Source organism: Theropithecus gelada, chromosome 7a (genome assembly GCF_003255815.1).
Source record: "Theropithecus gelada isolate Dixy chromosome 7a, Tgel_1.0, whole genome shotgun sequence".
Classification (NCBI taxonomy): Eukaryota; Metazoa; Chordata; class Mammalia; order Primates; family Cercopithecidae; genus Theropithecus; species Theropithecus gelada.
This window is the reverse complement of record NC_037674.1, coordinates 24,307,322-24,319,318: the sequence shown is the minus strand read 5'-3', so window position 1 is coordinate 24,319,318 and position 11,997 is coordinate 24,307,322. Positions and strand designations below refer to the sequence as shown.

The following is an 11,997-nucleotide window of genomic DNA, read 5'->3' as shown; positions in this document are numbered from 1 at the left end:
TCTGTTGATAGTTTCTTTTGCTGTGGAAGCTCTTTAATTATGTTCCACTTGTCCATCTTTCTTTTTGTTGCAATTGTTTTTGAGGGCTCAGTTATAAATTCTTTCCCAAGGTTGATGTCCAGAATGGTGTTTCCTAGGATGCTTATAGTTTGAAGTGTTAAATGTAAATCTTTTATCTTGAGTTAATTTGTATATGGTGAAAGGTAGGGGTCTAGTTTCTTTCTTCTGAATATGGCTGACCAGCTATCCCAGCATCGTTTATTGAACAGGGAGTCCTTTCCCCATTGCTTGTTTTTGTCAACTTTGTTAAAAATCAGATGGCTGTAGGCGTGTGGCTTTATTTCTGGGTTCTCTATTCTGTTCCATTGATCTATGTGTGTGTTTTTGTACCTGTACCATGCTGTTTTGGTTACTGTAGTCTTATAGTATAGTTTGAAGTTGGGTAGCTTTGTTCTTTTTGCTTAGGGTTGCTTTGGCTATTTGGGCTCCTTTTTGATTTCATATGAATTTTAGAATAGTTTTTTCTAATTCTGGGAAAAATGATGGTGGTACTTTGATAGGAATAGCATTGAATCTATAGATTGTGTTGGGCAGTTTGGCTATTACAATGATATTGATTCTTAATTTAGCCTTTTGTGGTCATGCTCCTCAAAATTTTTCCAGCCACTGCCTATTGCCCAATTTTGAAACCACTTCACATTTTATATTTGTTATAGTAGTACTTCACTTGTGGTGCCAAATCTGTATTAGTTTTCAATTGCTGCCATAACAAATTACCACCGATTTAGCTTAAAAAACACACATTTATTATCTAGCTACTGTAAGGATTGGGGTAGTTGTTTGACACAGGTCTCTCCAATCACCTGCTTAAATCAAAGTACTGGCAGGGCTACATTTCTTTCTGGAGACTTTAGAGAAGAATCTGGTTTCTTGCTTACTCAGACTTTCAGCAGAATTAAATTCTTTACAGCTCTATGTCTGAGATCCCTGTTTCTTTGTTGGCTGTCAGCTGAGGACCCTGTCTTCATGGCCCCTTCCGTGGCTCATGATCCCTTCTTCTATCTCCAAAGTCAGTAACAGTAGGGTGAGTCCTTCTCATGCTTCAAATTTTTCCTCCGTTTTTTTATGTCTCAAATCTCCTAGCTCTTACCACAATGAGGAAATGTTCTCTGCATTGAAAGACTTGTGTGTTTAGATTGGGCCCACGCAGATAATTCCCCCATCTCAAGGTCTGTAATCTTAATCACATCTGCAAAGTTTCTTTTGTCATTTTCCTGGGATTAGGGTGTGGACATCTTTGGGAGTGTTTAGTCTGTTTACCATACTGTCAACATCCAGAGTTGAACCCAGGTTGATCTGACTGCTTTTGGACTTTTCCCACCTGACTCCATAGTCTCCTCTCATAACTGTGCTTGTGTCTCATGCCTGGAGGCCCTGTTCTTCTTATGATCCTGTTCTTGCCATTGTATTTTTGTCAGGTAGCAATGTGTTGGGCCGTAAGTAATAACTAACAGCTAACAGCTCCTTGAGTTGCTTGAACTATTGAGGTTCATTTTTCTCACATAACAAATCTAGAGGTGATTGCTGGTCTTGGTTCAGGGATTCAGTGATGTAAAAGCATTGGCTTCATCATTTGGTTGGTCTTTCCCTCATGGTCGCAGGAGGAACCACAGTTGTATGTGTGGCTACCACAACTCCAGTTATCATATCCACATTCAAGACAAGAAGACATGGGGTGAAGAGAGTGGGCTCCAGTTTTGTGTGCCCCTTTAATTAGGAAGCAGATGTTTTCCCAGAAGTTCCCATCATATTTTCACTTGCATCTCATAGATCAGAACTGTATCAAATGCCCCTATTCCCTGCAGTTGCAAGGAAGCCTTCTCCTGGTGGAAGTGGGCAAAGGAAAAGAAAGTTGGAAAAGGATTGGATTAGCCAATTCATAGTGTCAGAGTTCCAACCTATCAGGACTCTATCTTTGCCTTTTTCTCTTGCCAGACACAGTTAGAGTGGAAATCCTGCTCCTAAATCAGACACCTGATGATTGTACTGGGACTGCATTAACACCCACTCACTCCTTATAAAATATTCCTGGCCCCAATTAACTACTTGGCCTGCCATCTGACATGTCCTGGATGCACTTTCTGTTGCTTCTTGCTGCTGGCCCCTGGAAGCACCTGACCACCTTTCAGAGGCAAGGCCTAGAGACTCCATCAGTCCCCTGGCTATGCAGAGGTAAGCTTCTATTCTGACAGTGCCTGTTTTCACTTGGGTCATTTATAAGCATCGTGTGTGTGTGTGTGTGTGTGTGTGTGTGTGTGTATGTGTGTGTGCATGTATGAAAAAGGGGGAAATTGGACCACATTGGCCAAGAACATTTTAATCCTATGCTAGGTTTAAATTTAATAAAGTAGAAGGTTTTCTAAAAATATTACCATGGCAGATAATATCTATTTTTATCTTCTTCCCCCCAGTAACAGAACTGTGATTTTTGTGCAGCAACCATGCACCCAGACAAAAGACTTTTTCATTCTCAGATGAAGAAGACTTTATCTTCTTTTATAGCTAGGTACAGCATGTGATTAAGTTCTGGCTAATGTAATATAAATTAAAACATTGTGTAGGGTATCTAGAATGTTTCTTTAAAGAGAGAGAGCATATTATTCTTTGTCCTTTCATCCGTTTTGCTGCCTGGAGTGCAGATAAAATATCTGGAGCTCCATCAGCCATTTTGGGCTATGAGGAGAAGGACTATACTTTAGGGCTAGCCAAGAGCTGACACTGCCCCTGGATTTCCCACCTCCAGAGTAATAAACTTTCTATTTAATCCATTGTAATTTTTAATTTTTATTTTATTTTCAACTGAACCTGACCCTAAGTAGTTCATCTACTTTTCATCTGCATGCTGTCTAACTCTTTACATAGCCTTTCCAGGTACATTATTTTCTTTTCAACAGATAGGAAAATACCCATTTTCCTGTACATTTTTTTTTAGCTGGGTCGAGTTCTAGGAGTGTAAGATCAACAGCAACTATCAGAAAACTGTCGATCTATAGGGCTGGAGACTGTGAAAAAACAGAAAACACTGGGTTCAGGAAGCAAAAGGTGATTATTTCCAGAATCAATGACAACTTTGGGGGATATGATCCTGCCTCGAGTTTTGGGAGGCTAGGCCCTTACCCTTGGAGATACAACTCTTCTTCACCATCTCATTTCCCCATCCTGAAAATGATATTTTGGTCTCTACCAAGAACTTTATATAATATTTTCTTGTGGAATTTTTTCTCCAAAATAGAGCTTCAGCAATGTTTTCATTCCCAACTGATGGGCTGTTAGACGCATTGTGGGTATTGCTCAGTGAAAATCCTTCGCTAGTAGGTCTTCTGTATGATAGAAATTGTAGTGGAGGGATGGAGTAAGAGTCCTTGTGCTACAGCACTCAGATACCACCTGCTCCACTTTGTTCCAAAGTAGCGATTGGCCTACAGCCCCCCAGAGTTATTATGTCTCTGCCTTGTTCTCTCTCCTCTTCCCCCATATCCTCTAGCACAACCTTCCTCTACCCCAAATTCCACATTGGATTATCTTCAAAAGCTGGGCTGGCACTTTTGCCAGGTTCTCTTCTCTCCTCCTCCTGGACCTGGCTAATTCTAGCGTGGCAAAGCCTGACCCAGGTCTTCCTTGAAACTGCCTGTTCTACTCAAGAAGCTCAGCCAGCACAGGATGTCTCTTAAGAAACTGACATGTTGTTTCCTAGCAGGTGCCCTTGGAGGGGGGATGTCTCAAAGTAAAGGAGGCATACCACCGGGCTCTAAGCAGAACTCTGTTTTCCAAGGGCAAAGATGAGGCGTTCATGGTTCTCAGATGATTTAATGACAATAATGGCTCTTCTTATCTATTATTCATGTTTTTACTTGTGAGGTATTTAGGGTGAATTTTATAGGTATGCTATCCAAGGAGGAGAAAGGAGCAAGAACTAACATTTATTGAGCATACAGTAGGAGTCAGGTTTATATACACTGGATCATATCACGGTGGTTAAGGGCATAGTTTGGAGTGAGTCAGTGCTTCGTTCTACACCACACATACCACTCCCTGGTTATGTGACTTGGGCAAGTCAGTAAATGACGGATAGCACCTGCTATATAGACTTGCTGGGGGGCTTAAATGTGAAGCGCTTTGTTCAGGACCTGCTCTAGAGTTAGTGCTCAGCAGATATTATTGATTATTATTGTGCACATTTTACATATACAAAACCTGAGTCTCAGAGAGGTTAAGTAACTTACTCAAAATCCCACAGCTGGTTCTGTAATTCCCAGATAAATGTTCATCCAATTACATTTTGCTGTGAGTGCATACTGCTTGTAGGTAGTGGCCCAGTTATCAAAGTTTCCTGAGACATCTAGTCTAGTATTATCTTCTGATAAATGATCTTTGGGCTAAATACACTTTCCCTGGGGATTTTGGAGGGGTAGATACAGGAAAACCATAGATAGGAAAATATTCTGCCAGCCTGATCTCATTGATCTGTGAGGGCCAGCTCAGGGGTAGGCTTCCAAACAACCCTAGAACCTCCCCAAATCCCCAGCTCTTCTTCCTGCCTAGCCATTTCTCAGAGCTTTAGGAAGCAGTAGGATGCCCTGTAGCCATCATAGGCCTGGAAACTAGACTTGAGCGCTCTGGTCCCTGGGAGGCGGCAGAGTACAGTGGCTGCCAGCACAGGCTTTGCAGTCAGGCCCAGAGGGATCCCAGGATCATTGTTCAACAGCTGGAGCGCCTTGAACAAGTCACTGCCCTTTCTCTCAGCCTCATTTTCATATCTGTAAGGCAGTGAGGAACACAATCCCAGCCTCCACAATTTGTTATAATAATTGAACCAGAATGTAGGTAAACTGTCAGGTGTTCCACAGATAGTAGCTCTTATTAATATTGTTTTAATCATTACTAATTGAAGAGGATGTTCTAATGCCTTGAAAAAAGCAAACCATCTGCCTTGCCCAGCCATCTACCTAGAATGAAAAGCAATTCAATCAATGAGCCTTCTCTTGGGCTGTTAGGACTGAGAGAATGGTCCAGCTGGGCAGGCTCAGCCTAGAGGCTATTGCCCACTTCCCAGTTGGGGATCTGGTCTCTTTCATCCTCATAAAACGCTGTGGCAGAGCTACCCAGGAGAGCCGAAGTCTCCAGGCTTTCAGAAGAGAAAGAGCCCACAATGGCCATGACTGCTTTCTTACCTTACCTAGTCCCACTTCGCAACCCCCAACCCGCCCAGGACTCAGGCTTTCTGAGGAATGTAGACTGGTCTGAGCTCCTGGAGTCTGGCCAGCACCGTGCCTACCTAGATGAGCTGGCTCCCCTGGACACCCCATCCTGCAGGAATCCTCTGTGAGGATTCCTATCAGCCAGGCAGGCCCCTGTCCTTTCCAGCCTTCTCCAGGCCCAGCTGATTTAAAAAACTGTTTTCTTTGGACAATGTTGGCTTTCTTGGCTTCTCCCACGTTGTACTAATTTTTCTTTTTAGTTGCTTAGAATGATATAAACTCTGCAGTGTGAGGGGTAAGAGTATGATCTTAGGGGGAGGCAGCTCTGGTTCCAATGGCCATTTTCTCATACTGCCCACGGGTACTTAGTGAGATAGGCACTGTGTGGAGCATTGGGCCAAGACTTTACAGGGATGAGGATTATTCATAAGCCCTCATAACACCCCCATTAGGTGGCTGCTGCCGACCTATGAGGACATTCAACCACGGAGAGGTAAAGTAACTTTCTAAAGGAAGCATGTGATGAGGTCATCACAGCATAGCAGAAGCAAGGCAGGGACCCAGGGGAAGGCAAGAAAAATGAGAGGAAGAAAGCAGATGAGGAATGAGGAGGAATAAGAGGTAAATAATCTTGTCCAGAGCCTGTCTCCTCAGCCCTAGGGATGTGGGGTCCAACTGATTTAGCTACTTCCCTCAGTTTTGCAGGAGGAGATGTAGGGGAGGGAAAAGGAGGTCAGCTAGGGTTGAAGGGAAGATTTATGAAGACGCAGAAAAGCCTTTCCAGGTAAAGAAACGTCTGAACAGCCTTGGCAGAAGGGATGCAGATAGGTGCATTATCTCCCTGGGGGAGCAGGGAGCTTGAGAGGAGGATGCTGCTTTCACTGGTCACTCTCAACCATTTAATTCAGAGCCTGAGTTTGGATCCCAAGGGAGCTCAGGCTCCCAAAGTCATCAATATACATGAGCCTAATGCAGCGTTAGGGTCAATAAGATAATGAAGGTGGCACCCTTGATTCCTTTGGTTGCCAGTTTGTCTTAATTTTTTAATTAACGAACAATTTCAGATGACAAAGCCTTGAACCACGGAGTAGTGCAATCTTTTCTGAGAGTTCTTCATCTCTTCCTATGTGTGATTTCCACCCTACCCTGACACCCCACACCCCCGGTGTTTCAGCAGTTTCCTCTTCTCCATTCCTGAAGAACCTGCATTTTCTTTTCCCAGCTCTGGTTTTGGCTTCCTGTGTGCTAAGCCTTTGCAGTTGTCATCATGTCTTCAGGATACATTTGATAGGTACAGGAAGTTGCACCAGACGGAAGATGGAACCAACAATCAATAAAAAAAGAACTATGTTTCTAAGAAAAATGCATCATGGCTTCCCACAGGAGTTGTGAACCATATGTCCTAATATCCCTGGAACAATGGGTCTAATTTTTAGCTCCTCTGCTCTGCCCTCCCGGCCATCTCAACAAGAAAGAAAATAGATCTTTTAACCTGCTGCTCCCCAGCTAATGATCTGTAGTAAAGATTGCCTTTCCTTTTAACTCATTCATCAGATACCACAAAATAAAATGTGTCCCTCCTCTCCCGCTAGCTTTATTTCTCTCGGCTACTAGTTTAGTATATTTATGGTCTATGAGTCATCAAGCTGCCTCCTGATTGGATAAAAACCAAGCACCTCTGAGACCGTCAGTCAATTACAGCTATTCTCAGCTTCATTCACAGATTTATTAGCTTGCACACACACAGAGAAATTCATTCGGCAAAGTTCATTCATAAAAATTTCAACACGCTGCGTATCATCCTGCACATCTCAGCTTTCGGCTGCAAATGGGCTTCTGAAAAAAGCTCCGAGAGGAGCCCAGGAGGGAGGGAAGCTCTGAGCGAGGGTAGGCAGGCTGGGAGGGGATCTGAGGAACACGGACCCATCACAAGTCAGTGAAACAATGCGGAGCAGCGCCCGTCAGTAGTACTCCTGGCTGGTGGCCCAGAACGATGCAAGACAAGATCTTCCAAGAGAGGGCAGCCTTCGGAATCAACGAACCCAGGCAGAAGGGCCTTTGGCTCATAGATACAATTTTTTTTTTCTTTTTAAATGAACAATCACTGGAACAAATAAAGGGTTAATAGGCCAGTCATTTGCCCCGCCCTGTGGGAGCCGAAGGGAGCAGGTTCGAAAGTTCCTGTGTGCAGAACAGAACGCTGGGGTAAGGGTGGGAGTGGGGTGCTAAATATTTCTACTAGGCTCCTGCAAGGCTAGTGATGCGTCGGGGCCCCCTGGCCGGCGCTCGCCCGGGTTCTGTGCCTAAGAGTTGGCCGTGAGCGACCACCGCCGCCGGGAGCCTGGGTCTAGGCTCTCCCGACAAGGATTCCAAGGCGAGAACACTGGTGCCTCTGCCTGGGCCAGGGAGGGACTGAAATCAGAGCAGGGGAGGCGTTTCCCCGCTGGGCTGTCACCCTTAAGGGGCCGGGAGCCGAGGTGGGCGAGCTCGAGAGCAGAGTTGGAGAGGTGGCTGCTGCGAGTTGCATCGGGCGTTGAGGCGTTTGATGTCTGCACCGTTTATCTACCAGACGACGAGGCGATTTATGCAACAGTATCCTGTTTCAGCACTGCCAAGGCTATGCGAGAACGCAGCCAGGACAGCCTGGCAGGACTCGTGCTGTATGTAGGACTCTTCGGGCACCCCGGGATGCTGCACAGGGCCAAGTACAGCCGCTTTCGGAACGAGTCGATCACGTCCTTGGACGAAGGTAGCTCCGGAGGCTCGGTCGGGAACAAGGGCTCACCGCAGCCTCCCCACCCCGCCCTGGCACCTCACCTGCCGGCTGAAGATGCCGCCTTGCCGTCGCAGGAGAGCCCCACCCCACTGTGCACCTTGATCCCCCGCATGGCGAGCATGAAGCTGGCCAACCCGGCCACTTTGCTGAGTCTGAAAAACTTTTGCCTGGGTACCAAAGAGGTGCCTCGGCTGAAGCTCCAGGAAAGCCGGGACCCAGGTTCCAGCAGTCCCTCTTCCCCAGAAACCAGTCTAAGTAGGTCTGGGACTGCACCTCCACCGCAGCCGGACCTGGTGGGCCACAGGGCAACCGCCCTAACCCCTGATTCGTGCCCGCTTCCTGGCCCTGGGGAGCCACCCCTTAGGAGCAGGCAGGACAGGCACTTTCTACAGCACCTGTTGGGGATGGGCATGAACTACTGTGTGAGGGTAAGTCCATTTTCCTCTCTGCACTCTTTCTAAGAACTTCTGTGGAAGGGGGCATCTTCTCTGCTTTCTGCAAGGGGTCTAACGTTACCTACCCGGGTTCTGTGTTTGGACAGGACATGATTCGACTGGACCAAGGGGGAGGGGAGCTGGGTTTACAAATGTCCCTACAACTATCTGACTTGTACTGGAGTCAGGCAGCCTTTGGTTCAAGGACATGAACTGGTGCTAACTTGTAGGACATGAACCTGTGGGTACTTGGCAGGTGTAGAGGCAAGTTCTGATAGAGGCAGCTGATGGCACCACTTTGTCCCCACTGGACCTAGTATTCTGGCCAAAAAGAGTCAAGGACTTCAAATCTGATCAGTGATTGAGAGTTGGTAGGTTATACTGGCCATTGTATTTTGGATGAATACAGTAAAGACTTCTGTGCTATAGAAACACATGGTGTTTAAGGGGCTTGAATTATTCTTTAAAAATTTATTTCAGCATTTAGCAAACACTTCTCAAAACATGTCTGAGTCTCTAACCTTGTGCTAGGAGCTAGTCTTAGCTCTCCAGTGCACATTTATTGCCTTTACTGCCTACGCTGCAGCAACTAGGCCTTGTCCATGAGCTATGGGCAAAATCAAGGTCCTTGCTGGCCTTGCATCTGTCCTTGCTCGATCAAGATTTGGGCAAATGAAGATTTGGCCTGTGCCCTTTCGGAGCTCAGATTTCAATGAGGGAGATCAATGAATACATGCGAAATACTAAGATAATAATACTTAGCAATAGATAGCTAATATGAGAATGCTGAGGGAATTCAGAAAAAAGGAACGATTTTGTGATCTGGGATTCATTCACATGGGGAACCCTCAGGAGAAGATGAATCTTGGAAGAAATGTCAAATCCGGGTTGGCAGAAAGGAGGAAATTCCTGGTAGGCCAAGAATAGGAGCAAAGTCACTGTGGTGGCTGCAGGGGAGCACCACACAGGCTGGGCCTTATGGAAAAGCAAGGGGAATGCTGGAGAATACTGGGGGACTGAGGGAGGGGCTGGGGTAGTTCTCAAACAAGTATGAGTTGAATAAAGACAAATAGAGATCACGAGTAGCTTGAGAGACCGAAGTTGACCGAAGCTCTTAAATGCCGAATGAGGAGATTATAAACACTCTGACTGGTAAATGCGAATCCTCCTAGGTTTGTAGGGCATGACTTGCTGAAAGTAATTTTTAAAAGACCAGTCGGTTGATTTATTTGACATGGATTGAAGCAGGGAAAAATTAGAGACTTGGAGGGCAGTAAGAAAGATACTCTGAGAGTTTAGGTATGAGGGAATGAGAACACTGATTAAGGTGGAGAGGAGAGAAAGGAGGTGAATGGTAAGCCATTCTGTGAGAGAAGAATGAGAGAAACCTCAACAACCCTGGGAGATTAAGCAGATTATTTCAGATCCTAATATAAATAATAGAATAGCGAACATTTATTGAGCAGTGGGTAGATTGGTTTGTTACCATTGTTGTTTATTGGGGTCGTGAAGATTATTGATGGAGAGTTGTAAAGGGTGAAGAAAAGCCTTTCAAATTGAAGTCTCGGAATGACGTCAGTGATGCCAATGACTGAAGCAGAGAAAATTAGGAAGTGGACTCGTTTTAAGTTTGTTTTTGACATATTAAATTTAATGTAATGATCTCTAAATAATGCTAGTATGTAGGTAGACAGTCATATAAGACTAGCACTCAGGTGAGATGTCTGATCTGAAGGTATACAGAGCTAGCCCAATAACTGTATTACAAACAGACAATTAGGATCTCAAGGAAGGCCAAATAGTAAACACTGGAAGGGTTACAGAGAGAGCAGGCTTGGGCAGTCCTGGCAAATGGGTAACTAAAACCTCTAAAGCAAATAAATGTATGGGACATGCAGCTCTTGCCCTCCCCCACAGTGACATGGCACATAATGGAAATACTTTCATGTTTCTACTCAGAGTTCACAGGCATATTCTCATTTGTCAAGATTAGGTGTGTGCCAGGCCCTCATGGGAAAACGAGTGACTCTCCAAACCTGGGCTCTCTGCACCTGCCTTACTGTCACCTACACATCCTCTAGCCTCTGCCTCAGCTTTCCTTTCCTCTTGTACCTCCTGCAACCTCTCCACACCCACACACCTGTACAATTTTAAATGTGAAAAGAGTTGCTATGTGATCTCCAGTTTCCCTAGGGATTGGCTCCTCTGGCGTTTTAGATTTTTAATGTGGCCACCGTCTGTCTTCTTATGGCAATAATCACTGACCCCAGAAAAAGTGCCGACCCCATGACCCAAATGAACCTCACAAGATTGCCAATATCTGTGACATCCAATACAAGCTAATGACATCTCTTATGAAGTCAAAATACGTGAAAGAACTTACTTTATTAAGTTTTATAGAATCCTAACTTTGAAAGATGGAAGAGACTCAGAAGTTATCAAGGTCAATTCCTTTATGGTGAAACCAAACCCCAGAGAAGGGGTTTTTCAAAGGCCACACAGGTGAGTTAAAGCAGAGTGAGATCTAGAGCCCAAATCTCCTGTGTGCCATTCTCACCTGTCTTCACCACAAGTTTCCATGCTGGTTGTTGTTCTGTTACTCAGAATTCTTTTGAGATGTGAACCAATTTTGAAAATGAATGCCAAGCTATTAATTTACAGTAAAAATATCATACCAAATGAACCAAACTTGTGAACTCTGTATTCCCATCTGTAGGGAAAAGCACGTTAAAACATTTAAATCAAACCTTGCTTGGTAATAATGGATTCAGAGGAGAGAACTGAGAGAAAGATGATCTTAATGGCTAGTTGACACAGGGCTGGTGGATTTAGGGGCAAATTTTACAGGAAAAAGGCCACTTAATATTCTACCTTCTTATCCATATCATGTGACTGTTCCTCTCCCTGCCCCAACTTATTCACTAATCCATTCATCCATTTATTCAACAAATAATACAAATATGCAAATTGCATTATGAATCAATTATGCAGCAGTAACTGTTCTAGGCACTGGGCATCTATGAACAAAACGAATCACTTCTAAGCATCAGTAAACAAAAGAGGTCTGACTCATTGTGATATATCTCCACTCCAGTGAGTGGAGATAGGTTCAATTGAATAAATGAAAAAATATACTATTTCAGATGGTAATAAGTGCTATGGAGAGCGATAAAGTGGGGTAAGTGAAAAAGGCAGTAGCTTGGGTGGGAATGGAAGTTATTCCTTTTGGGTAAAAAGTGGAATTGTTATAGCTACTCTTTATTTTGTTTTCTTGCATCTTTTCTCTTTACAATAAGGACTATATTTTCCATCTGCACTAAGCTAGAGTTGACTTTGGGTTAAATATTCTTTTTAAAAAATGGCTCGTTTGGTCTTATGATGTAGAATCAATTATACAGCTGAAAACACTTTATGAATCTTGAGCACCTGTTTTGAGTAACTTTAATTTAAACTCAGACTTTGGACCCCCCGAAGGTCTCTCAGGGAAGGGGGCCTAACCATTCTTTGAAAGATATTGAGCCAGGAATAG

General features: G+C 44.4%; 1 protein-coding gene across 1 annotated transcript in view; it reads left to right on the top strand.

Moving 5' to 3' along the window:
• Positions 1 to 7,426: 7,426 nt before the first annotated feature.
• The window catches only part of SHC4 (SHC adaptor protein 4), a 141,335-nt gene continuing 136,764 nt past the window's right edge, over positions 7,427 to 11,997 (top strand). The window contains exon 1 of the mRNA XM_025389582.1: positions 7,427 to 8,462. Within this exon, the coding sequence (XP_025245367.1) occupies positions 7,878 to 8,462 (585 nt within the window). The 5' untranslated portion in view covers positions 7,427 to 7,877. The remainder of the gene's footprint in view (positions 8,463 to 11,997) is intronic.